At 47.3% G+C, this 27,058-nt stretch overlaps 1 protein-coding gene across 1 annotated transcript in view; it reads right to left on the bottom strand.

Annotated features, from left to right (window-relative positions):
- Nucleotides 1-1,446: 1,446 nt before the first annotated feature.
- The window catches only part of Acsm1 (acyl-CoA synthetase medium chain family member 1), a 28,098-nt gene continuing 2,486 nt past the window's right edge, over nucleotides 1,447-27,058 (bottom strand). Inside the window, exons 2-13 of the mRNA XM_071605761.1 lie at nucleotides 23,008-23,218; nucleotides 20,478-20,685; nucleotides 18,498-18,638; nucleotides 16,195-16,354; nucleotides 14,029-14,108; nucleotides 11,829-11,952; nucleotides 9,729-9,809; nucleotides 9,145-9,246; nucleotides 5,158-5,285; nucleotides 3,499-3,598; nucleotides 2,310-2,429; nucleotides 1,447-1,602 (exon numbers count right to left, since the gene is read on the bottom strand). Coding sequence (XP_071461862.1) covers nucleotides 1,447-1,602; nucleotides 2,310-2,429; nucleotides 3,499-3,598; nucleotides 5,158-5,285; nucleotides 9,145-9,246; nucleotides 9,729-9,809; nucleotides 11,829-11,952; nucleotides 14,029-14,108; nucleotides 16,195-16,354; nucleotides 18,498-18,638; nucleotides 20,478-20,685; nucleotides 23,008-23,218 — 1,611 coding nt within the window. The remainder of the gene's footprint in view (nucleotides 1,603-2,309; nucleotides 2,430-3,498; nucleotides 3,599-5,157; nucleotides 5,286-9,144; nucleotides 9,247-9,728; nucleotides 9,810-11,828; nucleotides 11,953-14,028; nucleotides 14,109-16,194; nucleotides 16,355-18,497; nucleotides 18,639-20,477; nucleotides 20,686-23,007; nucleotides 23,219-27,058) is intronic.

Below are 27,058 nucleotides of genomic sequence, written 5' to 3'. Positions count from 1 at the left end.
GTGCAGCTGCCTGCACTGCCAAACCTAAAGACAGGCGAGGTGGCATTAAGACACCCAAACATTTACAAAGAGAAAGCTGGGACCAGGTAGGCATCAACCTCTGATGGGAGAACAATGACCCAGAGTAGCACAGTATGTTTATTATATAGGTTTTATCATCAAAAGGTTACTTGTGGTGGGATGTGGTGGCACACGCCTGTCATCCCAGTGGCTCAGGAGGCGGAGGCAGTAGGATCGCAAGTTCAAAGCCAGCCTCAGCAACAGAGGCACTAAGCAACTCAGTGAGACCCTGTCTCTAAATAAAATACAAAATAGGGCTGGAGATGTGGCTCAGTGGCTGAGTGCCCCTGAGTTCAATCCCTGGTACCAAAAAAAAAAAAAAGGCGGGGGGGGGGAGTTACTTATGGGGAAGTTTCTGCAAAGTGGTCAAGTTTGAAGCCCATGGCACTTGCAAGATACTGTGGGTTTCTTGTCATGCTCAGAATTCTCTATTCCCAGCAGTTAGTATCTGAACTCAAGGTCAAGACTGTTATTGTTCCAAACTTTGCACAGAACTGTCTCAGGCAAGGGCTTTACCATAGCTCCTGGGCAATCTTTTGTTGTTGTTTTTCTTAGTCATTGATGGACCTTTATTTTATTTATTTGTATGTCATGCTGAGAATCGAACCCAGTGCCTCCCACGTGCTAGGCAAACACTGTACCACTGAGTCACAACCCCAGCCCCTCCTGGGCAATCTTGTCCTGCACCTTTGCACGGAAATTTCCCAGGGCAAAGCATAGCCACGGCTCCCAGGCAGTCAAAGACCATGATCCAAGTCACCGCTCTCCACACCCAAGGACATGGCCCAGGCACAGGAGTCTAAACCAGGGGGTGGAGAGGGATCTGGGACCCTGGAGGGGGTTACAGTGAGAAGGAGAAGAGGTGCTGTCTGGAGAGGACTCTTGGATAAGGAGGGAGTCCTGATCCCTGGCAGAGTGAGTGGGAGTCCCTAGCAAGCTCCTGAGTCCCTGGGAAGGAAGGGCTTTGTTGGTTGTCTATCGAGGAAAGTCTGGGCTGTGGGCTCCTGTGTCTCGCAGGGGCAGGTGCGTGGTCCAGCAGGCAGAGTCTCCTTCCTGGCCCTGGGTCCTGGCTACGGAATGGAGCTGGGAGTCTCCCCAGATGCTGGTGCCAAGAGGGAGCATCGGGCCATGGGACGTGCTGGACTGGGGGTGGGGGTGATGGTGGAGGGAAGGCGTTGCGCTCAGATGGAGTCACTAAGCAAACGGAGAGCACTGAGGTGCTGTTGCAGCTGCTGTTAGTGTTTTATTACCTGCAACCCCAATCCTTGAGCTCACCTGGGCCCTCCAGGAGAACAGAGGACTTCCAAGGAGGGCAGTTACCAAACTCAGGGATTTAAAAAAAAATACTGGGGCCTCAGTCCTCCTGATACCCCTCCAAACCCCACCCTATTGAGGAAATTGAGGCACCCCAGAGATTTGCCTAAGTCGCAGGGTAGGTTCTGTTTTTTTTCCTGATGACATCCCACCAAACTCCTTTTTCCGGAGATCACTCCGTTTAATCTTGCCGGTGATGGTTTTAGGCAGTTCTAGGACAAACTCCACCTAGTTGAGAAGAAAGCAAATCTCTTCTGAGTCTGCTATAGTTTCCCACCCATTCCCCATGACCTTCCTTTGCCCTTCACAGTCCCCATAAAGGATGAAACCTCCTGGCAACCTAAATGGGGTCCACTGAGCTTGGCAGATTCCTCTCCCAACTCCCTGTGACTGGCTTTGCCCATGAAATGGGGTGGAAGGAAGTAGGTTTCATTGAGGCCGAGAGTCTGGAACCAACAGCCTCCCTATCCTCCACCTCGTACAGCACCTAGCAGGTAACTATGTGGTGGCTGCTGCTCCTTTAACTCAGCCCCAGGATGAGCGGATGTGGGGCAGAGATCCTAGAAGAGCTATGGGGGACGTATTATGCACGATCAAGAAAGAAACTTTCATTGTTACAGCCCTTCATGGTTTGGGGTGCTGTATTACCTGTGGGGACATCTCACCTCCTACCTGGGAAGAGCACCTGTTCTGCTGTCGGTGAGACGGCAGAACATTATGCTTGACAGTGATGGTTTGACTCATGACAGAAACACGAGATTTGCTGTTAGACACATGTGCATTTGGCTTCTAGCTCTGCCTCCCAGTGACAGTGATCCCAGTTAATCTCTTTTGCAGAGAGTAAAGCTCCCCACTTCAGGGCCACCCTCGAGATATGTAGCAAAACTCTGGGGATTGTGCGGGGGGACAGGGCCCATCCCTCTGCCGTAGCTTACCTTTCTCGGGTACTTGTATGGGGCCGTCACCGACTTCACATGCTGCTGCAGATCCTTGGTGAGCTGGTCCTTGTCATGGGACAGGAACTCTGGGTATAGGACAATAAACGCCTTCACCACCTGCAGAACGGGAGTGGGGTCTCAGATGAGGGCCCCTCAGAGGAAGGGCCTATTATGTACAGAGTTTAAAACGTGTTTACTGAATGAATGGAAAGGCAAGTTGATGGCTGAGCCCAGGGGGGTTAAGAGCTCCAGGGATTTGGAAAAGGAGGGGGAGCAGGTCCATCTCCCTGACCTTCCTATTTCTATTTCATACCTAAACTCATTTTGCTTCTCTGGAAAATGGGGACAATAAACGTGTCATTCCTCATAGGCTTTCTGTAAAGACCCATGAGGTAACACATAGAAATCGTCTGTTTCCATTTGTTATCACTCCCACTAATCATCTTCATCATGGAGATCTGTGCTGGAACCCAGCAGGGTTTAATAATTGTTAACAATTCATTTTTACATTAGCAGTTTTGTCCCAGTTCATTGCAAAAGATTTTGTACACAGAAGATACTCAATTAACACTTGTTGACCCAATAAACACATGCTTTAGAGGTAGGTTGCTTGGAGTTCTCTTTTGGAACTATTCCTCCTCCCCTCCCCCTCCCCCTCCCTCTCCCCCTCCCTCTCCTCCCCTCCCTCCCTCCCTCTCTTTTAGGTACTGGGGATTAAACCAAGGTACCCTCTACTACTGAGCCCGGCCCTTTTCAGCTGTCTATTTTGGGTACGGTATCCATAAGTTGCCCAGGTTGGCCTTGAGCTTGCGATCCTTCTCCCTCAGTCTCCCCAGTAGCTTGGAGGATGGGCATGGACCCCCACGCCTGGCTGGCCCCTCCTCATATTAGCTGTGTGATTGCCAGGCAAGTTACTTAAGCCCTTCTTTTCCCTTGTCTATACAGAGAATACAAAATAAGCATCCTTAGACTGTTGGCTTTGTGAGCGTTTAGTGATTCGGCACATAGTAGACGCTCATTAAGCTTTAGCAGCTGTTTCCGAGCCTCAGCTGAGGCCACAGCGCCACCTGGTGACCCCATAGAAGTTGTGCACATGCGCATCTATTACGCCTTCTCCCGGTCCTAGGTTTCCTGCAGCTGCTCCGCCAGGGCGCACTCGGACACACGGATCTGGGGACCTCCTCACCTCCCCGCGCTTCGGGTCCGGGCTGCTCACCACCGCCGACTCCGCCACCGCAGGGTGCTCCGCCAAGGCGTTCTCCACCTCTGCCGGCCCGATGCGGTACCTGCGGCATCAATTGTTGGGGGCAGAGGTTGGGGCTGGGGGGAACTGAGTCTAACTCTTGTACCTTGGAGGGTCGCATCTACCCTGGACCCCAAGGGTAGCGGTCCTGGGGAGTCTGAGACTTGGGAACTGCCCGTGTTTGGTCCCTAAGTGCAAAGACTTGGGCATTCAGTGCTGGAGGTAACCCTCGCAGCCCAGCCCAGCAGTGACCAGGGACTTCTGGCCCCAGGGCCTCTGGTGGGCGGGAGGGAGCAGCTTTCTCTTACAGAGCCTGGGAGTTTGGGGGCAAGTCGTTTCCCCAGCACAAGACTTCCCCGGAGCCTCGATTCTGTCTGCAACTTGCAAGCAAATTCCACATCCTCTCGTCACTCTACCAACATGCTTTATTTTATTGAAATGGATTATATATATATAAAATTTTTATTAAAAATATATTAGTATGTTGGCTTTTATATATATATATATATATATGTGTGTGTGTGTACACATATATGCACATATATGTGTGAGTAATATATACTAAAGCATGTTTTATAAACACAATGCTTTACATACACATAGTGAAATTACCACAGTCAGGCAGATTAACATGTCCATCACCTCCTGTACCATTGCTGGTGGGTTATATACAGTACTCATGCATGGCGAGAAACTTAGAATATACTCTCTTAGCAAATTTTCAGCACACACCCATATCAACATGTTTTAGAAATTTATAAGTAGGAGGTTTTATTGCTATTTCACAGCAGGGTGACTATCATTAACAATCATGTATAACATATTTCAAGATAGAAGGGAGGTTTGAATGCGCTCAGCACAAAGAAAGGATGGATGCATGAGGTGATGGATATGCTAATGATCTGATTTCGTTACTCTTATTGTAGACGTGTATCGGATTATCATGATGTACGATTATTATGTGTCCGTTAAAAATATTGCAGTTTCTGAAATATTCACGGGAAGTTGTGTCATATGTCTTGGTTTCAAAATCAGGTTGGAGTTAGGGCTCAGCCTCAGGCTGCCTGGGTTCTGATCGGGATGCCATCATTTATGACATTTGAGACTGTGGGTCAGTTTCTTCACTGTTCAGTGACCCAGTTTCACTGTCAGTGGCATAAGAATGGTAATCTCATCTCCCGTTTGCATTGAGATGGGTTACAGAGAGCAATGGAGAGTTTCCATATGGTAAGTGCTTTGCAAGGGTAGGCTCTTATTATCATTATTACCACGTTTCTCCTTGGATAAGCTGTGCTGTGTAAGTGGAACCCAGACATAAAATAAGCGCCCTTAGGTTGGGGGACCAAAACTGTCTCCCCTCCCAATCCCACCACCATCTTTAAATTGTGTGATATCTTAATCCCCATCCAGAACTTTGAACTTTGTTTTGATTGGCTTTTCTGGACATAGGAGGTGCACAGGACCCATAGATGCTAGAAATGGTTCTGCTCAGAATTAAACCTCAGGTCCCATCACCCAGGCATGGAGGAAGCTCAGACAGGCAGTCGATCCTGGGAGACGTGTGAGGGTGACGGGATCCAGCACAGGGTCAACCACACCTACCCAGAGGCGTTGATGATGTCATCGTCCCTGCCCAGGAACCACAAGTAACCTTCTGCATCCATAGTTGCTCTGTCCCCGGTGTTGTAAAAGTCCCCACACTCCACCTTCGCTGTCTCCTTTGGGTTGTTCTGCAAAGAGAACAGACCCCGTTTGTGAAGGCAGTGTGGTGAGAGAGAATGAGCTGCAGCCTCAGGCTTGGATCTGGGGTTGGATTCTGGTTCTCCCTGGTACCTGGGCAAATTTTATAATGCCTTTGAGTCTGTTTACACCACATGCAAGAACTCGGTGCTGCTGCTTCTCCATGAGTGGACATTATGAGGCATTTTTAAAGACAGTCTTTAGAGATAACAGCTCACTTTTGTGTGGCATGCCACCAGAATAAAATTTCCCTTATTGTGGGAAAGCTTTCTACTTTATTCCCTGCTAGGAGCTCAGCATTTACAAGGTGCCTGGACAGAGGAGAGGGGCTGATGTGCATTCACTGCATCAATTTTCTTCCTCAATACTTTTCCATTTGATCCTTATAGACAGTCTAGAAGGGTGATAGTTTCAAGTTAACTTTTTCTTGGAAGATAATTGTAGATCTGCACACAGTTTTAAGAAACATGATAAGGAGATCCCATGTACCGCTTATTCAGTCTCCCCCAATGGTAACATCTTGCAAAACTATTTTTCAGTATTCCATTAAGGATACTGACATTGATAGAATTTGCTGATCTTATTCTGATATTTTCTAGTTCACTTTTACTTTGTATATGTCTGTGAGTATATTTATTCATATGCAAATTGACCACCTGTTTGTGTACCCTCCACAAGAGTCAGGGCACAAAACAGCCCCCACTAGCAGAATTGCTTAGGGTTTTTTTTTTTTTTTTTAATATACCAGGAATTGAACTCAGGGGCACTCGAATACTAAGCCACATCCCCAGCCCTATTTTGTATTTTATTTAAAGACAGGGTCTCACTGAGTTGCTTAGTGTCTCACTTTTGCTGAGGCTGGCTTTGAACTCACGATGCTCCTGCCTCAGCCTCCTGAGCCACTGGGATTACAGGCATGAGCCACTGTACCCTGCACTCAGGTTGCTTTTGACAGCCATGTCCAACTCCCTTCCAGTCCCTCTCCCTCCTCTCTTCCCATCCCTAACCCCCTTGGCAACACTATCCTGTTCCCTATTGTTATAAATTGACACATGATAACTCTGCATATTATTGGGAAGATTCAGTACATGAACACAATATGTAATGACCAAATCAGAAAAATAAGCATCTCTACCTCCTTAAACATTTACAGTTTTTTTTGTGTGTTGAGAAATTTTGAACTCCTAATTCTTCTTTATAAAATACATACTAAATTGTTGTAACTATAGTCCCCTATTGTATTGTAGGACAACTAGACTCATTGATCCTGTCTCATTGTTTTGGTATTTGTTATCCAAACTCCCTCTCTTCTCCATCCCCTATCCCCTTTTGAGCCTCTACTGACATTATTCTACTCTCTATTTCTATAAGATCAAGGTTTTAAGCTTCTTCAGGAGAGTTAGAACACAAGGTATTTGTCTTTCTTGTCCTTGGATTAATTTACTTGACAGAATGTCCCCCAGTTCTATAAGTGGACTCACAGTATGTAGCCATTTAAGACTGCTTCTTTCCCTTAGTATAATTCTCTGGAGATTCATCCACATTGCTGTGTTCATTGATAGTTTGATTTTTTTTTTAAATTTTGCTGAATAGATTTCCTTGCTATAAATGTACCTCAGTTTTTGTTTAGCTATTCCTATTCACCCATTGAAGGATGTCTGGGTTTTTTTCCACTTGGGAGCTATAATGAGTAAAACTGCTACAAACATTTTTGTATGTGATTTTGTGTGAGGCTGGATTTTTTTTTTTTGTAGCTTATTTTATAGAAGAAGAAACTGATGCTCAGAATAGCACAGTTACTTGCTCAAAATCAACCAACAAATCAAAGAAAGGGATGATATTTGAATTTAGTTCTTGTTTCATAGCCTAGTCCTTGATCCATAAGCAGCCCTTCTTGTGGGACACCAGATGATTTTAAGAGACACCTGCAAACCCAGGAGAGCACCCCCCCTTTTTGAATTCACTTCTGATTGTTCTGCTTTTATCAAGGAGATTCTTGGTTTGCAGTTCACATGTTTTTAGAATTTCTGCAAATACCAAGAGGAAGGTAAGTTTGAGATCAGAGCTTTAAGCAGAAACAGGATTTATGTAAAATTTAAGACAGTTTCTTTAAAAATATTTAATTATAGTTACAACAGCCTTTGGATTTTCAAGTGATACTGTTTTCCACTTATGATACTAGATCAATTGTTTAAAAAAACTTTAAAGTGAAACAATGAGTTTGTTTGAGAACATATGGAGTAGATAAAAACATAGTTAACAAAGAATAGAATGGACAGAGGTCAGATGTGGACAGAAATGAATGAAACTTAGGAAACAATGCATTGTGGGTAATATTTCCCCCCATTCATGCGCCACTGGGATATGAAATTGTCTTTTGATACTTTGGTTGATCCACCCTGAAAGACAGGTCCTCCCTGACCGGCATGAGTTTTTCTGGTATCCTCTTCTTAGATAGTGTCCGAGCCTAGCCCCTAGAAGATAGCCTTACACATCCATAGAAGCAATTCTTTCCTCCCTCTGAACCTGATTTCTTGAAGGTGAACCTCACTAATCCTTCCTTGGAGAAAAGAAAAGCTCCTGAGGGTCAGGGAGAAAATATCTCACCTACACATGGAGAGGGGCAGAGTCCACATTTACCTCCTTCAGGTAAACCTCGGCTACTTTTTAAAGGTGGTAGAGGGGATTGATGTTAGGGAAATGGCGGAATAGAAGCTCTGATCTCTCGTTCCTCACAGAAACATCAAATATCAAATCAACCACACAAGTGAAACCTGGAAGCTGTCTGAACTGACTTTGTAGTTGCTCTAGAAGGTAGCCAAAGATTTATACCAACTGAGAGATTTCTGGTCAAGGAAAAGCCATCTTCAAAATGGTAGAAAAGTTTGTGGCATTTGGACTCACAATGGCCCCACCTTTACTCTAGCACGAGAGTCATGGTCTGGCCGTGCCTGCTCCCCATTTCCTCCTCTCTCCTCCCATGACTGTAGGGAGCAGAACAGATCTTATGTGGAAATTGCTATGTCCTAATTTGTCTGGTTGATACTTGGAGGGCTGACGCGAGGCGATGACTTAGTTTAAGCAGAATTCAGGTGCAAAAAGCAGTAGGAAGAAAGAGAATATGATTTTCAGGGTTATATAGAGTTACCACATCAAGACAAGCACAGACCCAGTTTTTAACACCACCACCAGCAACAACAAAGTCACAGGCACACAAAGAAGCAGGGAAACATGGCTCATCCCCAAAATAAAATTAATGGACAGAAACCGCCTCTGACATCCCCAACATTGTCTTTACTTGACAGATAACTTGAGTATTTTAAATATGCTTAATGAGCCAAGGGGTAAAACAGACCAGAATTAAAGGAAGTCAGCAAATTGACATAGGCACGAAACAAAAATATCTAAAGAGAAAGAAATGATAAGATTTCTCTTTCCAAAAGAGAAATTCTGGAGCTCAAAAGTATAATAACTGAAGTAAAGAATGCACTAGAAGGTGTGAAGCACGTATTAGAGAAGGCAAAAGAAAGAATCAGGGGATTGGAAATAGAGTAACTAGAAAGAAATCAAGTTTGAGCACCAAAAAGAATGAAAAAAAAAAAAAAAAAACTGAACAGGGCTGAAGGGACTCATGAGGTATCACACGTCTGGTGGTTCTGAAGCAAGTCTTCTTTCTACCCCAGCCATTACCCATTAAGCCTCAGAGGGGTTAGGGTAGGGCAATGGGGCAATGCCCTGTAAGCCTTGGTGGTAATTTAAAGGGGCTTCATCAAGTAAGAGCAAATAGAGGATGACCTGAAGAAGCTCAGGATGCAGGGTTCTGGGCAGGGGTACCCGGTGTTCCATTACCTCGTAGTACATGAAGAGGCCTGGTGGCCTGGTGGGCTTAATCCTGATGCCGATGTTTCCTTCAGCATTGGGGGGCAGGATGTTGCCCTTGTCATCGATGATCTGGAGTAAGAAGCCTGTCAGTCCTGCCGTGCAGGACTCGCCCAGCCCATCTGCCCCCACCTGAGCATGGCCTGGCTTCTACACGGGACACCAGGAAGAAATTGGGGAGAGTGACGGGAGAACCATGTCTGAAAATAGAATATGACTTTCAATTAAGTAATTGTGAATTAAGTAATTGTGGAATCTGAGTCAAGGGTCAGCGTGTTTCATGAGTATGTAGCCATCACCCACATTGCCTTTGGCACCACTTGGTGGGGAAAGCCTCCAACGCTCGGGGGAGGTGTCCTTCCTTCACTGTGTGTGAGGATCTGGCTGCCAGGGAGCCTCCATAAGAAATGGAGGGGAAACAGAGAGAGAGGGAGAGACAGGGAAGGGACACCGGGCAGGGAAGCATGGCTGGATCTGTCACCTCCTGTCACAGGAGGGCCCAGTGCCAGCTGGGCCCTCACTGTGCCTTCCTGCCAAAGTCTTGAGGACCAGACCTGGATGTCGAAGGGTGAGATGGCCTTCCCCATGGAGCCCAGCTTGATATTCATTCCCCGGAAGACACCGCAAGTCATTCCCTGTTCACAAGAGAGAGGATTGAGGACGGCCAAAGAGGCCAGGCTGGTCACTCTGCAGCAGAATTCACACAACATGGCCCCAGCCCCCTCCCTGCCCTGCACAGATGTCAATCATGCCATACAAGGAGCCCTTGTGGGGGAAGCTGAAGTCCTGGACTCCATGCTCAGGGCACTGACCCAACTGTTCAGTGACCCCAGCATGGGGTGGCTCTGTCTTAAGTATGAGGAGACCAGTGGCCAGAGAGGGGTCAAAGAGAGATGCAGAGGGTGAGCCCCACCTGGGGCATGTGCTGTGGGGCCTGGAGACACACCAGGGCCGGGCTGGGTCCTTGCCAGGGGAGGCCATGCGTCCACACGCACTCGCTCTAGGCTCCTGGATGGTGAAATAATCGGCCTCAGCTCCTTCTCAGGGCCGTGTTGAGCGTGCCCACTGTGCTGGCCCCACTGCTCCTCCGCCCCTTCCCCTCCCTGACCACTGACCCCTTGGCTGCTCCTCGTTATCACTCTTTCCAGGGCTGAGCATTTGCAGTTGGACCACAGCGCGAGGCCACCCAAAGGTGCAGGGGAGATCAGCAACGGGCCAGGATGTAGGAAAGCCCGCTAGTCATTGTCCTTCTGCAGGACTTGCTGCCCACATCACTCTGTACATTAGCCCCACACCTCTAACTACCCTTGCTTGTCTGCCTCCTGGGAGAGAACAAGCCCCCGAGAACACAGAGTGCCCCGTCCACCTGTGTGTTCCCAGCAGCTCCAGGGCGAGCCTGTGCTGGGGCGGGGCCCTGTGGCCAGCGCTGGGCACACTGCCTTTCCCTGATCACAGTCCCGCCAGCCGGCCATTATGGTTTGCATTCTCCAGGGGGGAAAGCTGAGGCTCAGAGGGTCGAGGGACAGGGGCATGGTCCTGAAGCCTGTCCAGTGCAGGGCTGAGACCCGGGCCTGAGCCCGCACTCCTGGCAGAGGAAGGAAGCTCTGTCCCCACAGCCCAGGCCACGCACACCGGAGGGGGGTGGGAACCGCTGCATGGATGGCGGACAGGGCTTTGAGGACGAGGCATCAGCTATTGTTGCAGACAGTGGACACAAAGGGACTGGGGCCATGGATGAGCCTGTCGTCCTCACCCACCCTCCTCCTCGTCCCAAGCACAAGCTGTGAGCTGCCCAACAGCCCAGAGTCGGAATGTTTCTTTTTCTTTTTTTTAAGTTTGGAAGAAAACCAATCAGGTGATTTTTTTTCTTTAAAAAAAAAAAAGAGTCAGATAAATGTGTTGAACTGCAACAAAGGAACTAGGTTTTCCAGTGTGTCCCAGGGCCTGAGGTGCGGTCATCCCTCTGTTAGCTGGAGGAATGATGGGCTCACCCAGCATCAGAAATGGACTGAGAATGTGTTGGGAGAGGGGCACCCACCCCATGCTGCCGCTGATGGAGTCTTGGAGGTTCAAGGCTTGCATGCCACCCTAAATGCCCTCCAAAATGGTGGCCCAGTGACACTCTAGGCTCACACAGAGTGTGTTTGTGTCTGGTCTATACAGAGAGTCTCTGGTCCCTCATCCACCCTGGTGGCATTCCACAGTCAAACCTTGTGGCCCTAACCACCCCAAGAGGACCCTCTGGAGCCAGTGCCCATGCCTCTGCATGGGGCCACCTGGGAAGGGACAGATGGTGGAGTTGGCAGGACCTCCAGGTGGTGGTCTCCCTGTTGAGGGAGAGGTCCTCCTAGCCCACCCACCCCTGGGCTCCCTGAGCTAACATCACAGGCACAGTGGCAAAATGTCCTTAGGTCCCTTTGTGAGACCGTGCCCGTCCGTCCTCAGGTGTTGGTGTCCTGGTGGGTTTTCAGCTGTGAATTCTCTTTCTATAAATCCACTGGAGGCAAATGAGCTTGGAGCCCTGGAGCCTCCTGTTGGCTCTGAGCAGTGAGGGCCACACAGTGGGGCTGAGCACAACACGCAGTAGGACCAGCAGTCTCCAAAGCTCAGTGACCCAGCCCCCGTCCAAGGGCCCGCGCGGCCTGGGCACCCACCGTCTCCGACTGTCCATAGAGCTCGTGGAGCAGGAGGCCCGTGTGTCGTCTCCACTGCTCAAGCTCCTCGGGCAGCAGGGCCTCCCCGCCAGTGCAGCAGTGCTCCAGGGTGGGGAACCTGAGGCTGGGTAGGGCAGCAGGGTCAGGCCGGGAGCTGGCCCCAGGCCCATGCCTTAGCAGGTGACAGCGGTGTCCCCTGCATCATCCACCGCCCACTCCCTGACTTTCCTGTACAACTTCTGGTCATTGTGGTGAGCTCAAGGCCAAGTGGAGGTCTCTCCCTTCCTGCCAGCCCCCGAGATCTCTCCTGGCAAGTGATGGGCGGGTGGTCATGAGGCACTGGGCTCATCAGGAAATTCAGGTTCAATTTGGATTTGGGGAGGGAGCAAAGTGGGTTCATCAGAACTCATCTTAAGGAAGCAGATGTGCAGCTCAGGGTGTGGACACGACCTGAGGGACACCTGGGTGGTGGAGGACCATGCTGCCCTCAGTGAGGGCTGCTGGTGACCTGAAGGATCTTGTTTCTAGGTGGGAAATGAAGCTGGGTTTGGAGATGATTTCCCCAGGGCCTCGGGGAAGGTGGGGCTGAGCGGGAGGAGACAGAGGCTGGCAGGGAGCAGAGGACACCTCAGAGCAAATAGAAGCTCAGAGGGAGGGAATCCCAGGGAGAACAGCAAAGTCTGATGGGAAGGTTTCTCCTAATTGACTGGGTTCCTGGGTGGTGGGAGCTCTCCCTCCCCTGAAGTTCTCCTAAAGCTCCCAAGAACAATCGCCAATCAGGGTTGGATTCCTGCAAGAAAATGGGGGGAGGGATTGCTTCTGACCCAGCTGGCATGGGCGGTCCCTGGCCAGCCCCTGGGGAGGACAGAGGGAGTGGCTTCTGCACCACCTTCCACCTCATCCCCTCTCCTGGTGCAGACAGAGGGGGAGCAGGGGCGAGTTCCACTGAGGAGCCTCTCTCCCTCCTCTGGGCTTTGCTCCACGTGCATAAGTGAGCAGAATTTTAGGTGGAGTCGCTCATTTTGCACTGAAGAAATCTTACTGGCTTTGGACAAAGGCCATCATCTGAGGAATGTTGCAAAAATTAACTGCGATATGTATGAACTTGGAAATTCAATGGAATCAGAATCCTGCCAGACCAAGGCTTTATGAATAATGCCCCTCAGGTTCAAAGAGCAGATATCTGGTTAGCTAAAAATTAACTTTCAAACACAGGGCCATGCAAAAATAAAACCGTGTAAGACAATGGTGTAGGTTCATCAGAGGGGCAAAAGTTATCTTTGACAATAACAAATGTTAGCGAGGATGTGGAACAACGGGAACTCCTACATTTCTTTTGGAGCATTAGTTGGTTTAATCTTTTGGCTTTGTGTATTATCAGTATGATCTGCTCATTCTTCTAGAAAATCTCTTCAGAAATGCATGCTCCTATGTACCCGGATGCATGGGCCAGAGTTCATTGAGCACTGACTCAATAGCCCGTATGTGAAAGCTACCCACATCTCCTCTACTGGTAGAACTGATAGAAGAAAATTGTGGCATTTCCATAAAATGGGATATTATATGGCACTGAAGATTAACTACATCAATGGGCAACAACATGGGAGCCTCTTAAAAATAATCCTGAAGAAAGAAGCAAGGTATCAGAGAGTGATGTAGAATTACAGATATCAAGTTCAAAAGCATGTAAAATGGAATCACTTGCTCAGAAATATTGCCTTAGTAGCTAAACTTGTAAAGGAAAATAGGGAAGGGACTGCTATCGGATTGAGACAGTAGTTGCCTTTAGGGACGATGAGGGGTCACGTGGATGCCCCTGGGGTGCTGGCAATGTTCTATTTCTGTTATTTAGGTGAGTGCTACACAGGTATTTTCTTTTCAACATTGGATTCATCTGTAGACTTCCATCTTGTGCGTGCTCTCTGTATGTCTGTCATTTGTAATAAAGACACTTGAATAACCCCACAAAGATATAAGCAAGGCACATTGAGCTTTTCTCTTGGGTCTCGGGGTCATGCTTTAATTTAAATAAGTCTGACTGATAATCATCATCGCCAACAACACACACACACACACACACACACACACACACGCACACACGCAGTCCTCCCAGAAACAAAGGAAAATCTCTCATGCCATCAGATTCCTTAAGAAAATAAATCCTACTCAGAGCTCCTTGTTACCAACCACTTGTACATACTTGTCGAATCTCTCCTGTAGAATCATCCGGAATACACCTGGTGCAGCCAGGAATTGGGTGATGGGGTATTTGAACAACACCTGGAAAACGGGAAGAGAGGGGATTTTATTTTGATAGTTAAGGTTAAAAGCATCCCCATTATGAACACGGCAGTTCTGACCTCCCCTCTAGAGAGCCCACTCATTTGTTAATTCTTTCCATATATGTGTATCTATCGGGCAGGACCTTCATTAGGGCATGTGTCAGATGCTGTCAGGGGGGACACAGAACTAGGGAGGTGACATCAGACATGACAGAGCAGACACTCACAGAGGAAATAAGCCGGCAGCAAATGACAAGGCAGAAGCTGGCAGATGCCATAACAGAGACTTGGAGGAGTTATGTTAAGAACACAGTGAGGGAAATTGTCCTTGTGGTTGGGCGGTGAGACCTTGTTGGAGGAGTTGGCACTTAGGAGGGACAGTCGCAAGTGGGCAGGGGTCTGCAGGCAGAGAAGTGGGAAGCTCATGGAGACCGAAGGTCTCACAGGAATCAGTCTCAGGAGCCCAAGGAGGTTTCTGCCAAGTCAAGTGACGTCACTTCCTCAGACCCAGAGGAGAGGGGCAAGAGGTCAGCTTAGGAAGACTGAGGTTGGTCAGAAGAAGATTATCTGGGCTCTGGAACTTCTGCTCTCCACCAGGATTGATTAGGGAGGGGCGTCGTGAGAGCTTCAGATCAGGGCTCGGGGAGGGAGCCACAGCCAAGAGAAGAGGAGGCAGGTTTTGACTCCAGCTGGTCTGGATTTAAGTGCTGTTCCATGCATTAAAATCCCAGTGGTGAGGAGGACTCGGGCCTGTGGGCCAGGGAGGCTTGTGCAGCTCTAAGTCTTGGGTGCACAACGTGCTGCAGCCGATCATGACGGGAAGCAGAAGCACATACCAAGTGGCGCTGGGGGTGAGGTTTGAGAAGCGCAGGCAGAGGACCTGGAAAGGCGACCAGTCCCAGCTGACCCGCCATCAGGGACACATGGGTAATGAGCCTGGAGAGAGAGGACTAGACCCCCCCGCTGTAGTCTTCAGAACCTCGGGCACTGCTGTGCCTACCCTGCGGCAGAGGGAGGTGAAGGAGGCTGCTCAGAAGGAGAGGGAGGAAGGGAGGACTCGGGGACTGTGGGCTCAGGAGGGAGACGGGGGAGGCCACCGCAGGCAGAGGACATTCTATACTGAAGATGGTGCCAGTTAGGACCAGGGGTCAAGCCAAGGCGTAGCACCACCAAGATCAAGGGAAGGTGCTCTAGGAGGGTGCCCTGACCATGAGCGTGGACCAGGGAGGGGAGCTAAGGGAAAGTGAGACTCAGAACCTAAGGAGAAAAGACAGAGGCCTTTCCCAGGAGCACAGGGACAGGATCAGGATCTGCAGCCCTGTGTGGAGGACAGGGGACCATGGACAGTGGAGGGACAGTCCTGGCCCTGAGGCAGAAGGAAGGTTGTGCAGGGAGACACAAAGAGAATTTTCTGATGAAGTCCACACACAGAGGGAGCTCATGCAGGTGACTTCAAATGTCATCACTGACGGCTGTTTTCTGTGTGCCAATCTCAGGACTAAACCCATTACACACTCTGCCAGGATCATCTCATCAATATTCCTATTGATTTTATAAAGTCATAACTATTAAACACTCCAACTTATAGATAATGAACTGGGGTCTGGGCCTAACCTTCCAATTAGTTTCAGAGGTGGGATAAGAAGTGAGATCTGTCACATTCCAAGGGCTCCTTTTTAAACATTTTATTATAAGGAGTAACAACACAAACACATACACACACACACACACACACACACACACACCAGCTACCTGGCCCCAGCACAGCCTGGATCCAGGATTCAGGAGACATGGGCTGACTGGGGTTGCTTTTATTTCTCAAAATGCACCTTCTGGGACCTCACACCCATAACATCTCATCTGCAGGAGGTCGGGAAATGGCCCAGAAATAAGGGTTCTCTTCCAGGTTACATTTTGATGTGAGTCTGATCTAGTGACTCTGGTTCAGGGTTCCACCCTGAGAATCTCAGAACTTGGGTTCTCTGATGCACGTGGACTTTGCTTAGTATTGCTGAGCAGAAACATGGCCTGGAAACATGGGTTTCTTCTGGAGTTTTCTGATACTGGAATGTTGGCGTTCATACCTGTACAATGGCCTTGGGGTCCAACTGGGCCAGGTGGTGGACGAACAGCGTGGATCCTGCTGTCCATGGTTCAAGCAGGCACCCCACGAGAGCCAGAATCCAGCCTGGGTCCGACATGCACCACAAGATGTCAGAGGTCTTCAGCTGAAATACTTTCCTGCTAAACTCCAAAATGCAGTGGGCTCAGCTGGGCCAGCAGCAGGGGAGCTGGTCAAGGCGGGAGGGGCTCTGGTTTTCAGTTAGGGAATTGCCCTCCCACTCTGAGTGCATGGGATGGGGCTCCCAGCACCCTCACCATGGCTCCCTAATGTGCACCACCATATCACATGTCTGATCACAGGCTACCCAGACTAATGCTAATGATTCTTAAGGCCTAGGTAAGGACAGCTTGGAAGAAGTCTGTTGTTCTGTTTTCTGCATCTGAATAGTAAGCACCAGGTGACGCAGAAGACACTTTTCAGCAATGAGACACAAGCCTTTCTGAGAATAGCATCAGCAAAGCAGGAGCAGAGCTGAGGGGTGGAGAGAAGAGAACCCAATCTGGAGTCTCTCCAGCGATGTCGGGGGCCAATCAGTTCTCTTCCTCCTTCTTTGGCTAAAAGGGTTCTGGGTGGGGCTTTCTGTCCTTGGCAAAGGGACACAGAATTCGAGAGGGAGAAGAGAACCAATGAGCAGCCCACCTTGGCAAGGGACAGGGCTGAAGTTGGAGGTGGACTAGGGAGGGTTTGTCACCTCCCTGCCCTCCTCCTGCTGCTCCTAAGGGACCTCTGTGTGCACAGATCCTGGAGGAAGCTCAACACTCCCCTGGGCCGGCTGTGGCTGGAGGAGCTTTTCTGTTAGCAGGGAGGGGCTCTCACAAGCCCCCCACAAGCTCCCTCCTGACCCTCTTAGGGGTGCGCTGCACCCACAGGAAATCAGGAGCCAGGGGGCCTCTCTTCTGAGCTTCAGCTCAACTTCCCATGAGCACCTCTTCTGGGGTCTCTCAGGCACCCCAAACCCAGAGTTGCTAATCTCTCCTCGTGCCTCTTCTGGACGGATTCTCCTCCAGCGTCCTCCCTTCTGTGTAGGTCACCACTGTCTAACCCATATCTGGAGGCCATCCTTGACCTCCCTCATCCCCACATCCAGCCAGCAGGTCCTGCCCGCTCTGCCTCCTGCAATTTCGAGCATATTAACGTCCTTCCCATCCCTGGCACCTGGTGCAGGCCACTCTCCGCATCTGGACTACTCTAAGAGGTGGTACCTGGTCTTCCCCACCTCCATTCCAACTCTCTCCAACTTCTTCTCCATCCTGCAGCAATAGTGACTTTTTCAAAAAGCAAATCTGGCCACATCTCCCCATCACCCAAACCTTTCAGCACCTCCTCATTATCTTCCTCCTCCTGAGGCCCAAACTCCACATGGAGGCCCCCAGAGCCTGCCCAACCTGGGCCTTGCTCCCTCTCCAGCTCTTCCATTGGTCCCCTGTCCTTCATGCTCAGGGCCATCCTAGATCTCTATAATCCGATGAATATACTTTCTATAGGATTTTATAATATAAATCCTTTTTATATCTCTGTGTTTGGATGTATTAGTCCAAATGCACCAACATCCTCCCCTTCTCTCACCTCCTGGGGTCTCGGTGCTGAGCTGCTACCCTTAGCACTAACACCCCTGCCCACAAGGAGCCACCTCTGCCCCTTGTTCTAGTTACTGAGTCAGAAAATAGGTGGAGTGTGTCTGATTAGAATATTACTAATCGCAGAGGAGGAGAGGTGGGCGCGAGAGGCTCAGCTTACAGTTGGTTAAATGATTAACACAAAGCTCGAGCCTCAGCTCTACGAATTCTTGGTTCAAGGTCGGGGCAGTGACTTGGTGTAGCTCAGTTCTAGATAGTTTCTTCCCAAGTAGTTCATGGTTGGGAAACTCCAAGTTCAATTTATCCAAAATAGAGAAGAGGAAGGGCCCTCTTGCCTCGAGTTACACTGCGAGACCCTTCTCTTTTCCCCACTGTCGGCCACCTTCAGGGACACGATGGCCTGTCATTTGTGTGGCTTGCAGAATGCCTGCTGCCTCCACCCGCGTCTCCTCCACGCTCCTGTGGAGGTGCTCAGGTAGGGCCTCCTTATTATTCTGAGTCTCTGTCAACATTCAGGATTCCAGGACTCACCTCCGGGACCCTCAGGGGGCTGAAGCAGAGAGCAGACAGGAGGCCCAGCATGGAGACCCTCCTATAGAGAGCCGCGAGGCCCACCCTGCACACGGGCACACACAGCTGGCACCAGACCTGGGGGCCAGCCTCTGAGCTGGTGCCCTCTTCCTACCTTGAGGAGAGGCAGGACTTTAAGGCTAGTCCATGGCTGTGCTTCGCCATCTTGGGGAGCCCCGTGGTCCCACTGGTGAAGAAGATGACCATGGGATCCCAAGTCTTTGACTTGATACAGGTGTGGTTTGGGGACGCTGATCTGCAAAGAGATTCAAGACAAAAGAAAAGATGTCGCGCTTGCTATTTTTCCATCTTCTGGGAATCAAAAGAAGCACGGAGTCAGGAAACTGGGATTTGCAACACTGGGGAGAAACGGACCCCTCCAGGGTCAGCCATTAGAGTGACTGTGGGGGTGACATGGACAAGTGGCCTGGCATTGGAGGGGGGTGATGGAGAAAATAGAGTGGATTTTGAGAAAATCAATGAACACTCCCATAGCACTTGCTGTGTCCCAGGCCACACTCTGAGCTTTGAGAGAGAGGAGCTCACTCCATGCCCAGAGCCACCCCAGAGGGGAGCACGGCCCTCAGGAGGCCCATTTTGCAGATGAGGAACTTGCCTGGAGACATAGCAAGGGCAGAGCCAGGTTCCACCCCAGACAGTCTGTCTGTGGTCTGGGCTCCTAAGCTCCCTGCTAAGCTTGTGATTGACACAAACCAGGTTCATAGCAATCTAACTGCATGACCTTGGCATTGAGGAGTAGGGGAGAGAAAGCAGGGGAGGAGAGTGGAAGGCTGTGTGGGATCGCTGGTCTGGACGGGCTTGAGCTGGCAGGTGGGATCTGTGGCTCCTTCTGTCTGCTGTGACTCTGAGGACCTCCTGGCTGAGAGGCTCCTGGCAACTCTGACTGTAAATGGCAGCTTCCTGCAGTGTTCAGAGAAAGCTGCAGATGATCTCAGCACTGGAGGAGGCCCTGGCTCCGCTGCTCTTCCTGTGAAATGGCACCCTCTTGCCTTGGGCCATTGGAACGGTTTTCTAAGAGTTTTCTTAAATTTTAAGGTTTTCTCATTTAATCCTTTGACTTCGGCATAACATGTAACTTTGCTGTAATGTTTGCGTTTTGAGGTTGAAATAAGGAGCTTTAGAAACTGAGGTGCTTCTCCAAGGGCACAAACCCAGTATGGTTTGTTTGTAGGATACAGAATCAGCCTGAGTGCTTGCAGAATCTGAGTTGGAGGGAAAGGAGTCTTTCTTACCCCACCTAATCCCATGGTTTCCCTGAAAGGTGTCCCTGTGGGCCCCTGGTTCCCGGCTGATGTGGGGTTTATGCTTGAAGCTTCAGGTCCACCAGAAAAGCAATTCAATTTGTACTGCAGCCTTAAGCTTTGCCTCACAAAAATTCATTTTTACATTTTGTGAAACTTCTTCATATATGCATTTTTATATAAAAGGAAGATTTTTCAACCCCCTATCTGCAAAGAGTACGTGACACAGCAGCCCTCTCTCTTTAAACTTCTCCTCTATATAGATCCAGGCTGAGTGAGAGAAGCTTGGAATTTCAACTTCCTTATTTTACAGATAAAGCAGCCAAGACCCAGCGAGGGGAAGGCACTAACCTGTTAGAGTCCGTAAATAAGTCAAAATAACACCTGGCATTTTGCCAGGGGAATGTTAAAGTTCGTAAACAAGTCTGGATGGTGCCTGGCAAAATGCCAGAGGGAGTGGTTTGAGAAGTAACAAAAGCGAGCCATTAAGTGTGGAGATTCCTTATTGGTTGACTGATGTATCTAGTTTATGCTAATTAGATAAGCTGTGTGGAATGTATAAATACTGCTCCTGTCCTGCAATAAACGGCTTCCACTCCTGCTGTATCAACGTACACAAGTTGTTCGTCCCCCCCCCCCGCCCCCCGCCCCCCGGTTATTTTGCTGCAGCCAGACTCGGCAGACCCAGGATCACAGAGCAGATAACTCAGCTGGAAAGAGAGAGTTTCTGACATCTAACCTTGGGAGCTTCAGATGGCTGGCTGCTTGTCTCCCAGGTCTTGGGAGTGGATGTCCTTTCCCCATCACCCATATTTATCAGACCAGAAACTCACCTGATCAGTGACCGAAAGTCCAACCACCCTTCACGTTTGTGATCAGACACCAGCAGCTTGGTTCTCAGAGTGGGACACTCAGAAGCCACAGAGTCCACCGTAGGGGCAAGCGTATCTGTGGTCACAATGGCCTTGGCTTTAGATGCTTGTAGTCGGTACATGATGTCCTTGGCAGTCAACTGGGTAGTCCCAGGTATGAAGACAATGCCTGGGGACAAGAAGGAACGGCTTGTTTCAGGTTCTTTCACAACCATTTGCTTCAGGCCTGGCTCATCTGCAGAGACATCCCCTGACCTTTTGCTAGGCAAGGTATCGTCCACCTGGGACGCAGAACCTCGCACCCTGCACCAAATCTGCTGAATCAAAATCTTCATTTTAACAAAGTCCCAGAGGGATTATATACATGGTAAAATTGTAAGCCCTGCCCTAAATTTTCTGCTTTCTATGGATCCATCCAGAGGACAGGTGGAGCCAGGTTTACACAAATTTATTCTAGATTTGGGGACACAGTTTCGAATAGGACTGTGTCCCTAACATCAGGACTGGGCCCATCTTCACCCTCTCACGTCTTTCTCTATCAGTTTCATCTCACATTTTGTCTCTTTCTCTCATTCCCAGTTTAGCAGCATGGTCTTTTGAACTTGTCTACCTTCTCTTCCATTTCTATCACCAACAGTGAGTTGAAGCCTGCGGCCTCCTCTGCGGGATTCCCTTCCCTCCCCTGAATGCCTTGTTAGGAACCTTCCTGCCACTCAAGTTCCCTAAGACACCGACATTTCCCCCTCCACATTTCTTCTCTGCACTGATGCCTGTGCCATCTCTCCGTAAGACCACCCTGCCCATTCCGAACTGCAGGGCTGCCCACTTGCCATCTTTCTTTCTCACAGCTCTTCTCTACTTCAGAATGGCCAATCTTCACATAGGCCACTCCTGACTCTAAGCCCATGCTTGGAATGCTGTTCCTTCACTTCTAATCCTCGGTAATTCTGCTCATCCCAGAGGGCTCAGCTCCATCAGGTCTTAGATTTCCCATGGATCATTTCTTAGCTCTACACTTCCTCTGCCATCCTTGTTATATTTTTAAATATATATATTTTTTAGTTAGTGGTAGGTCAATACAATACCTTTATTCTATTTATTTATTTTTATGTGGTGCTGAGGGTGGAGCCCAGGGCCTCACATGGGCCAGATGAGCACTTGACCATTGAGCTACATCCCCAGCCCTGATATTAATTCTTGATTCTAAATAACCTGGTTGAATTCATCGATTATTTTATTAGTTAGAAGAGATGAGATGGAGAGAGAGAGAGAGAGAGAGAGAGAGAGAGAGAGAGAGAGAGACTATGAATGCAGGACAGGAATTTTGCATGATGGAATAAGATGTGATTCGGAAAAAGTAACCATGAGTCCCATGTTGGTTGTGAATCGCATGGATAAAAGCCATATAGTTAATTATAAGAGGAAGGGAGCTCTCTACAAAAGAATTCCAACTGATAAATGTAGAGGGTATGATATAGATAGACACTCCCATATAACACCATCATACTGTCACTTAATTCAGTTGAAAATTACCGATGGAAATTCTGGTTGATGGAGTCAATCATAGTGTAAAGACTCTTGGGGAATGGGACATTCACACAGTCTCATACAGATTACTGCTAAAAAAAAAAATGTGGTGAATACCACCTCGTTCAAGTAGTGGAATAATTACTATAGATGATCAGGATGCTCACACTGAGAAAGACCCCACCTTCCCTGGGACTAATCCTACCCAAAGTGCGTAACCTGAATAGAACCATGCAGGAAGAGACAGAACAACTGGCCTTGGACTCTTTAAAAATGTCCTTGTCATGCAGAAAAGGTGGGGGACCATTCTACATTGAAGGACATTAAGGAGACATGACAACTAAATACAATGCATGATACTTCATTGGGCTTAAAAAATAATATCTACAAAGGATATTATTGGGACCGCTGAGAAACTTGAACTCTGGGTGTGTGTGTTGGGGACTGTGTTGTGCTGATGTTACTCTTCTCTTGCATGATAACACTATTGTGGTTCTGTCAAGGGATTGTCTTGGATTTTGACAGATGCATTTTCTTGTCTTTATAAGCATTTGCCTACTGTTGGTAGGTATCACAGTGTCCACAACCAATTCTTAAATGTTTCAATGAGACAGAGAGAGAGAGAGACCGAGTGAGCACTTAAATATGGGAAAATGTTAACAATTGATCAATCTTTAAAAAAAAACAAAAATGTCTGAGACCATGCAAGAGAAAGCATGTGCATGTGTGCAAGAGAGAGAGAGGGAGAGAGACAGAGAGAGAATTTTGGTATTAATGACATTGTGCTTGAGAATGTAATAATGAGGGTGTGAGAAGAATTGCCAGAGCCCAGGGAGCCTGGCCCATGGTTCCAGCAAGAGAGCAGGGACTCCTGTGCCAGGTTGGGTACACAGAACCTGATATCCCAGGACTGACTGGCTCTAGGGCCTCCTGAAGACCACTCAGGACCCCTGGAGTCACTGACCTGTCCGGATGCAGCCCACGGTCACCAGCCACCACTCAGGCACGCGTGGCAGAATCAAGGCCAGATGATCTCCCTGCTGCAGGCCACAGGCCTGCGTGAAGACGTTGGCTGTGCGGCGGGTTAAGTCGGATATCTCCCGGAAGCTCCACTTCACTTCATCGCCTTGGCCGTTCACCCACCACAGGGCTGTCTCTGAACCTCTCTTGCCCTCCTAGGTGAGATCACACGCCAGGTGTTACTTCCTGCTTCAAAGGAAACGGCCACTTCTTTGGACAATCCATTGTCATGGTCACATGGCAGGGTGAGCGTAGCTCAAGGACCCAGATCCCATTTTAAACATATATGGAGCCAAGAGAATTTGGGAGATGAGGTGGGGACCCAGCTAACTTCTGCCCTTCTGTAGCCCCCTCCACCTCAGATCCCATAAGACCACGAACAGCTGAAGATTTAAGATTCCGTTTCTTCATGTTCCTCTATTAGTCCTATTTGGACAGTGGATTTCTCTCTATGCCTCAGTGTCTCAATTATGAAATGGGAATAATAATATTGCCTAGAAGTTAGTAGAGTTTGAGATATTTAATGATAAAAATACTTATAAGAGTATCTGGCACAAATTAAGGGCTCGATATTATCACAACAAAATAAAACAAAAGAGCATCACTTGATTGCTAAATATTTTGAGACTTTAAAAAATTAAGGGACTTCTAGAGGTCAGGATAGCAAGTTAGCAAACTATCCAGGCCCTTATTTCTTCAGAAACTTCAAGTAAACAACAACAGATTTACTAAAATAGTTTCTGGGAGCTCTAGAAATTAGTCAAGGATCTTCAGCAATCAAGCAAATGTCCACATAGCAAGAAAAAAAAAAAAAACAGTTAAAATGTAGAAAGATTTGTGATGTTTTTGTTTATCCTTGCCTCCTCCCCATGCTTTGGGGTGGTGCACTGTGGTCAAGGGTAAACCACCCAACTCCTGACTCCTCAGGAGAGAAGGAAAAGAGTCTAACTTGTTTGCAATGTTCTGGCTTGGCCCCGGACTATCTGAGCAACTGGTTTCTGTGCTTCCTGATTCAGAAGAAAAGCAGAGTTTGAATATCAGACTGCAGATCTCTGAAAGCAGCAGCAGGTATCATGGTGACTGGGGGCAAGAGATAATGGACAGAGAAACCTGATTGGACATCTAAGACCCTGAGAAGAATTGAGGATGAGGTGTCTAGGGCCATTACGACATTTAAAGACTTCCAGGTAAATGGGAAAATTAGGGGGAGAAGGAGCATTTAAACAGGCCCTAGGAAAACAACTTTCTGAAAAGGCCTGAGATGACATTAATCTATTATGCTGGGTAAACTGGTAAAGGTTTTCATCTGTAGGGAGTCAGTCTACAAGACTGAGACAAGTGTCTTCCTCCACACCAAATGCTCACAAAGCATACAGAGGAACAGGGAAACACGGACTATTCCAGGGAACAAAGTAAATCTCCAAAAACTTACCCTAAAGAAATGTAGGCATCGGTTTCTCGATGAAGACTTTAAAACAACTACTGAACTATACTCAAAGAGCAAAAAGAAAACATAGACAAAGCCCTAAAGAAAATCAGGAAAACTAAATGAACAAGTGATAACATCAACAAAGGGGAGTTAATTATTTTATTTAAAAAAAAAAACTAAAAGAAGTTCAGGAGCCCCAAATTGCAGTAACTGATTTGAAAATTCACTAGAGGGGGTCACCAGAAGATTCAAACAGGTAGAAGAAAGCATGAGTAAAGTTGAAGACAGTTCATTTGAAATTATTGGATTTGAGGAGCAAAAAGAAAAGAGAATAACTACAAATGAACAGAGCTTAAGAAACCTATGGCATATTACCAAGCACAACAATATACACATTTTGGGAGTCCCAGAGGGAGAACAAAGAGAGAAAGGTACATTGAACTTATTTGATGAAGTAAAGCCCAAACTTCCCAAATTTGAGGCAAAACCTTGACAAAAGACTCAACATCTTTAAGAAGGATAAACCCAAAGAGAACCATAATTAGACACATTATAACCAAAACATGAAAGCCAAAGACAAATAGATAGTCTTGAAAGCAGTAAAATGAAATCAGTTCACTGTGATTCATTGTGTACAAGAGATCCTTAAGAACATTTTTAACAAATTTCTCAGCAGAAAACGTTCGGGCCAGAAGGCGGTGAGATGATATATCTGAAGTGTTAAATAAAAAAAGAAAAAAATCCTATCAGCCAAGAATTCTATGCCCAGCAGTCCTTCTTCAAAACCCAAGGGAGAAATTAGTATATTCTCAGATAAACAAAAGTTGATGGAGTTTCACTAGAATTGCCTTATAAGATCAATAATGGGGGTAGAAAAGTAAACAAAACCGATGACCCTCACTTTCCCTTCACATTTTGTTAATTATTTTCTTGATGCCTTAAAGAAAATGTGAAATATGAAAACATCATTTTTATAAAGGTAGTTACATGTTCAAATATGAGAATCATCATTATTTTAATTTTGGCTTATAACTTTATACTATTTAAAATATAAGGCATACAATATTCTAAATTTATGCTAATGGGTACATACTACATAAGGTTGTCCTTTGTGACAACATAAAGTGGATAAAAAACTGTAAAGGAGTATAGAATTTTTGTATGTGACTGAAGTACAGTTGTTTTCTTTTTGGCACTGGAGATTGAACTCAGGGACACTCAACCACTGAGCCCCATCCCCAGACCTATTTTGTATTTTATTTAGAGACAGGGTCTCACTGAGCTGTATAGTGCCTCACTGTTGCTGAGGCTGGTTTTGAACCCATGATCCTCCAATTTCAGCCTCCCGAGCTGCTGGGATTACAGGTGTGCATCACTGCACCCGGCCGGTTATTATCTTTTTTAAGTAGATTGTTATAAGCACAGGATATTTTGTGAAATCCTCATGGTGGTCACAAAGGAAATATTTGTAGTTTCCAGATATTCAAAAGGAAATGAGAAAAATAAAATAAAATCATGTCACTATCAAAGATCAACTAAACATGAAAGCAGAGAGAGAGAGGAAATGAGGAACAAAAAAGCTATAAGACATGAAGAAAGCAATTGGCAAAATGCAAAGTAAGTGAAGACTCGTACATTTTATTTACTTGTCTATTCCCATTATTTAGAATGGTTCTTGGTACATCTTAGGTGTTCATCAAGTCTTAGATGAATGAATGAATAAAGTTAATAAGAAACAGAATGAATAAATGTTGACATGAATCTCTCATGAATAAATTTGGATGCTGCTCCAGAAATCAATTGGAATTGAATATAGTATCCTAGGATATTATAATAATACAGAATCTGGTTTCCAAGAGCAACCATGGGTTACAAATTGGGTAGCCTCAATAAGTAACTATATTCCACTCATGGACCATGTTGTCTAGCTTACAAGCTCCATTTTGTTTTATAAGGAATTCTTGGCCAAGACTAAAATGATCGAAAGATTTCACCGAAAACTCTTGCATTTCTAACTTACATTTTACAATTAAAATATGTTGAAAAAAACGAGTCAATATAAATGCTGTCACTCTATAATGGTTTGGGCATTGCCATCGATTAGGCCATGGATCGGTTTCTGTGTGATGCTTGTTAATCAGTAAGGAGAGGTTCAGGAAGCCAGAGAGGACCTTATGGATGGTCTTTCACAGGAGTAAGCAGCAAGGCATGTACCAAAATTATTTTATTCTACAACTGCAATGAGCAACTATTATGTTAGGTACCAGACAAGTCTCTAGAGAGAGTCACTGAATGAGTCTAAGTTACTGATCATGATCAAGGCAATTGGTAAAAGAGAAAAAAGACAGCCAAGAAATATTTTGAGAATGAATACCAATGGGATGCTGGGAGTGAGAAAGATTTGGAGATATGGAGAAATTGGCAGTGACTGATAATGATGTTATAAAGCCCAACAAAGATTAGCATTCTCTGGGGGGAATGTTTTCTTGGTTGTTAAATCCACAGGTTGGTGCGTGAACTTATTAATCAGGACTTTAGGGACATAACCAGGGAAAAGGTGATATAC

This window comes from Marmota flaviventris, chromosome 19, assembly GCF_047511675.1.
Source record: "Marmota flaviventris isolate mMarFla1 chromosome 19, mMarFla1.hap1, whole genome shotgun sequence".
Taxonomy (NCBI): domain Eukaryota; kingdom Metazoa; phylum Chordata; class Mammalia; order Rodentia; family Sciuridae; genus Marmota; species Marmota flaviventris.
The sequence above is the reverse complement of the archived record's forward strand: the minus strand, read 5'-3'. Positions and strand labels throughout refer to the sequence as shown.